We start from the raw sequence: 5,610 nt of genomic DNA on the forward strand, positions 1-5,610 counted from the left end.
AAAAAAAACAGCATAACACAAAAACCAGTTAAGTATGTTCTGAAGCATGGCAGCTGGTCATGTGCTGGTCCTAAGTAATTAGTTCCAGCTTAGGACCAGCTCATAACCAGCTTAAACCAGTTCATGACTGACTAATGACCAGCTCAAACCAGCTGCCATGCTTCAAAACATACCTAACCAGCATATGCTGTTTTTTTCAACAGGGTTGTACAACTTTCAGTCAAATCACATAGGGCCTCGTTCATAAAATGTTGCGCAGAAACCAAACTAAATTTGATCTTACGATCATCTCTCAAATATGCATACATGTGATTCATAAAATGAACGTATGCACAGAAAACACACGTATGCGTCTCTTTCAGATGAAAGAGTGAAATCTATGAATCGCAAATGATCTTGAACTTGCGCGCAACTGAATGGTTTCAGCTCTCTGCTTGTAAACGACTCCTAATTAATGTCATTAACATGTAAAAGATCACCAGTCATCATCCAAATTCTTTAATTTAGAACAGTGAGCTGCAAGAACATCTTACATTTCCAAAAACCTGCAGTACTCCAACAAGAAAAAGTGTGTACCTCTGCTCAGACCCTGACGTGACGCTAAGCACTTTTCCACGTCAAAGACCGTTTTTACAAATGTGACCTTGGACCACAAAACCAGTCATAAGAGTCAATGTTTTTAAAATTGAGATTATACATCATCCGCAAGCTGAATAAATAGCTTTCCATTGATGTATGGTTTGTTAGGATAGGACAATATTTGGTCGAGATACAACTATTTGAACATCTGGAATCTGAGGGAGCAAAAACATCTAAATATTGAGAAAATCATCTTTAAAGTTGTCCAAATTAAGTTCTTAGAAATGCATATTACTAATCAAACATTAAGTTTTGATATATTTACGGTAGGGAATTTACAAAATATCTTCAAGGAACATGATCTTTACTTAATATGCTAATGGTTTTTGGCATAAAAGAGAAATGTATAATTTTGACCCATACAATGTATTGTTGGCTATTGCTACAAATATACCCCAGCGACTTAACACTGCTTTTGTGCTCCGGGCTCACAAATATGAGCGTTGGCATGGATTTAAGCGAGCGCACACTCTAAGATCAAATCTGAGCATACGCACACTTTATAAATGAGGCCCATGAAGTTTTCATTGAATGTGACTTGGAAATAAACAAGCTAGTCTATAAACTCTGATTGAGTGAATGGTTTTATGTTGCCAGACACCTGTGCCGTCCGTGTCATAACCGTGAGAAGGCTCACAGTCTGGGGAAGTACATCTGCCAGAAATGCCAAGCCATCGTTGATGACATCCCGCTGATTTTCAAGAATGACCCGTACCATCCTGACCACTTCACCTGCAGTAACTGCGGGTGAGTAACATACTGCGCCGGGAGGGACGAGAGACTCTTAGAATGTCCAAGCAGGAGTTCACAGCATTTATACATCTTATTACTCAAATCTTTTGACGTGACGTTTTAATGTTTTGACATTATTCCCAATGCATTTCAGCTCAGGAGTGGGTCTGTAAAGAAATAGATAGTAGTAATATGTACCTTTAAGGTAGTACTTTGACTGGTTCAGCGGTGGATAAGGTACAAAGAAGTCCCACATGTTTTCTGACAGTGAGATAGGAATAAGATGTTGAACCCATGGCACGTCTCTGAAGCTCAGGACTGAGTGATTCTGCTTTCAGTAAGGAGCTGACGGCTGAAGCCAGGGAGCTGAGGGGTGAGCTGTACTGTCTGCCGTGTCACGATAAGCTGGGCGTGCCGATCTGCGGCGCCTGCAGGAGACCCGTCGAGGGCCGCGTGGTCAACGCCATGGGCAAACAGTGGCACGTGGAGGTAACACACCCAAAACACATGCCGTTCTGTGTCCATCATAGTGGGAGAGTGATGACTGATCCTCTGAATGCTCTAATGAGGCGTTGACCTCATCCTCTGAGCCAATCCGGTGTGGGATCTTGACATTTATTATCATCTATCGTCTTCTTGTTTGCAGCATTTCGTGTGTGCTAAATGTGAGAGACCATTTCTTGGTCATCGGCATTATGAGCGCAAGGGCCTGGCATACTGTGAGACTCACTACAACCAGGTAAAGTCTGGAAATTAGCTCATTTATCCACTGTATGATGAAAAATTCAAAATATCAAGATATGAATATAAACATTGCTAAAAAACAGATGCATGCCATGTCTGTTCTGTTGTATTTGTGCAAGTCAGTCAGCATTAAGCTTAAGGCATTTTACTTCAAATCACTGTAATAACTTACCTGGATGTTCAGATTTTTACAATGTGCATTTCAAATGTTGAAAGGAGTGATCAGGCTCCCCAGCGGGCACCTTGACGTCAAATTCAAGGCTTGACCAAAATGCTGTAACATCACTTTAAATTCAGTTTGGATGGCAATTTCTTCCAGTGGTAACTGGGTGAAAATAGGAAATAAATCCCATACTGAAATTGGTTTTATGTATATCAAGACCAATATGTTTCATGTTCAATTTACATCAAATCAACACCATGTCAAGTTTTTGACGTCAGTTTGATGTCTTTTCAACATCAGTTGCCCACTGGGTCTAAACCCCATGAGAGACAATATGTACGGGACAGTCTACAAAAATATTACTGAGACATGATGCAGCCCACATCTGTGGCAGATGCTGTACGCAGTGAAAACACACTGCTTTGAAACCTGATCTTAATGTGAGTGTCACACTTCTCTCACAGCTCTTTGGAGAAGTCTGTTACCACTGCAACCGCGTCATTGAGGGAGATGGTGAGACCGTTTGCATCGCTCATATAATGAGGATCATAATCGGAGGATTTATAGCGAAGAGCCCACATGTGTGCTTGACTGCTTCTCTTTTGTGTTGAAGTGGTGTCTGCATTGAACAAGGCCTGGTGTGTCAAATGCTTCGGCTGCTCCACGTGCAACTCCAAGCTGACCCTCAAGTGCGTACCAGTGTTTCAGATGCATGCTAGAGAGGAACACATCAGCTTCAAATGTTAAGAACACATTCACGTTTGAGTTATGCAAACCATATTTAAGGAGTCAGGGAGACTGGGGCTAGTTGGCCCTCATTTAGCATTTCTCTTGGCAGTTTTCCTATAGACACAGGGAATTCAAATTGAATTAAACTAAAACAAAGGTTGCTGTCAAAACGAACACTGTTCTTAACGTGTGTTATTGTGAACAGATCTTCCATGCACATATTAATTTTGACCTCGTGATCTTTAGTCATGGTGTCATTGCTGCTCTTCATGTACAAAGCCAAACTGCATTTACGCCAATCACATCAAAATCCAGTCAACATTCGGTTTTCTGATGCGTGCCCCTTTTGTCACATGATTGGTGTCTCTCCTGTAGTGATGGATGACTGGAGGAGTTTGTTACCCAGTGAAACATACTTCATTACGCTACAATACACTGGGACTAGATAGCTGGATTTTTACTCATAAGAATTTCTAGGGGTGTTAATACTTTGCATGTTTTGCATGACACAATAAAAGGACAAACAGTGAAGGCATTTTTGATTTGGTTTGGCTCATATTTACCAAAAGCAGACAATATAAGGAGGGTGGTGTAATTTAATATACAGTACTGATGAAAGAATTGGTGTAGAGGTAATCTGTGCTGTTGTTCAGGGATAAGTTTGTGGAGATGGATCTGAAGCCTGTGTGTAAGCACTGCTACGAGCGCGTGCCGGACGAGCTCAAGAGACGCCTGTCCAAACAAGACTCCAAAGACACGAGGAAGAAGAAAATGCCCATCTGTCTGTGACGTGTCTCTGTTTCGGCTGTTTTCTCCTCAGCGGTCAGTGCTTTCTTCCTCGTGTTTTCTGTCCTTCCGTTGAAAGTTCATGTAGCCAGATCTCTGACACGTACATGTTCATATACAGATTGTAAAATGTAAAAAATAAGCCATTTCATCCACGTCTTTTAAAGAGACACAATCACACTATGTGATGAACAGAATTAATGTAGTTCTGAAAGTAAACAGAAGTATTTTTAAAAATGTATTATTATGCCAGGATGTTCATTTTCAGTGCACTAACCGTCTCCATTCCACGTTTCTCGAATTTATACACTCACTGGGCACTTTTTTTTTTTAGCTATACCTTGCTAGTACGCGGTTGGGCCCCGTTTTGCCTTCAGAACTGCCTTAATTCTAGATTCCAGAAGGTGCTGGAAAGACTCCTCAGACACCTTGGTCCATACTGACGTGACAGAGCTGCAGTGAGTCCCAGAGGTGGTCTGCTGGATTGAGATCTGCTGACTGCAGGGGTCATTGAAGTCCAGTGTTCAAGAAACCAGTTTGCGATGACATGCATTGCATGGTGTGTTATCCTGCTGGAAGTAGCCATCACAAGATGGGCACACTGTGGTCATAAAGCACAGGCAGATCAGATGTTTGTGTTAACGAGCAGTTAAACAGGTGGACCCAATAAAGTGGCCGGTGAGTGTGTATGAACAATATGCACTAAGAACATGAAAATCAATCCGGGGAGCGTTTGCCAAAAGCAACTATGTTCCGTTGTTACCAATAGAACTCCATGGAACTAACCACCATAGTTAGCTAACCATGCTTGTGGGAAACGCACCCCAGGCCGGCAAGCATAGAGGCCGTCTGATCTGTTGTGTCCGTTCCACCCGAGGACGCATCCTTGTCGTCTGACGTGAACTGATAGGAGTGTGTGAGAAAAATATGAATATTTGAAGCTTTTGAAACGGAAGCATCAGACTCAGATTTAGCTGAAGGTCACCTTTATGATGAAGAGCGTTTTACTCTTCAAAGAAAGAGAGAAGTGTTTGTGAGTGCATTATAGTGTATCTGATTAAATATAAACCCAAAAGCAAGGTGTTTCTCTGTGTGGGGAGTTTTTGAGATATCACAAGCCGTGTGGTCATGTGGAGTGCTCGAATGATTTGGACCATAACTGTCCTGGTGTTTGTGTTTGATCAGATGATTTTTCCTGTGGTGTTTTTAGGAGCGTCACGTGAGATCTGCTGAGACACTCCTGCAGCTGAACACCAGACATCCAGCATTTCTCCGCTTCATCTGACTGAATAGAATCGGTCATGAGCTGCGTCACAACTCAGATCTGTGTTGCAGTTTAACAATAGAAGGGTTCACGAATAAAGGAATGCAGAGTGTTGTCGTGCTGTTTTGACTTCTCACTTGAGTTCTGTTGGATTGTATTTTATGTTTGGTTGTTATCAGCCAGTTGGAAAATCACAGAATGTTCAACTGTAATAATTAGATAAGAGAGTAACTGCACTAATGCCAGCTCTACATGTATTTATCAGTTCTTAGACAATAAATCAAATCTATTTCATGAAGGCAGGTGTTTGGCGGTTGTTATCTGGGAATAACATACTGCTGGATGGCGCGATTGACCAATCAGAACAACTTTGACCAACGCCCACTATAGATCAACATAATTTATAAAGATGAGAATCAAGATATTTCATGATATAGTTAATGCGTTTGGGAATGTTTCGAATAAACAGGAAAAAATAAAACGTGCTGTTGTGGCTTCTGTCACATGACGGCCCCCCCCCCCCAACTGGTGCCCCCCCAAAAAAAAGAGGTGC

The 5,610-nt window shown here is 41.7% G+C and overlaps 1 protein-coding gene across 1 annotated transcript in view; it reads left to right on the top strand.

Moving 5' to 3' along the window:
• LOC107558481 (LIM and senescent cell antigen-like-containing domain protein 1) overlaps nt 1-5,423 on the top strand; it is an 8,991-nt gene extending 3,568 nt beyond the window's left edge. The window contains exons 2-8 of the mRNA XM_016242143.1: nt 1,237-1,386; nt 1,710-1,860; nt 2,018-2,110; nt 2,743-2,791; nt 2,892-2,967; nt 3,661-3,829; nt 5,004-5,423. Of these exons, the coding sequence (XP_016097629.1) occupies nt 1,837-1,860; nt 2,018-2,110; nt 2,743-2,791; nt 2,892-2,967; nt 3,661-3,796 (378 nt within the window). The 5' untranslated portion in view covers nt 1,237-1,386; nt 1,710-1,836 and the 3' untranslated portion in view covers nt 3,797-3,829; nt 5,004-5,423. The remainder of the gene's footprint in view (nt 1-1,236; nt 1,387-1,709; nt 1,861-2,017; nt 2,111-2,742; nt 2,792-2,891; nt 2,968-3,660; nt 3,830-5,003) is intronic.
• The last annotated feature ends 187 nt before the right edge of the window (nt 5,424-5,610 follow it).

The sequence above is a fragment of the Sinocyclocheilus grahami genome, unplaced genomic scaffold (genome assembly GCF_001515645.1).
Source record: "Sinocyclocheilus grahami isolate Dianchi unplaced genomic scaffold, SAMN03320097.WGS_v1.1 scaffold646.1, whole genome shotgun sequence".
NCBI lineage: Eukaryota > Metazoa > Chordata > Actinopteri > Cypriniformes > Cyprinidae > Sinocyclocheilus > Sinocyclocheilus grahami.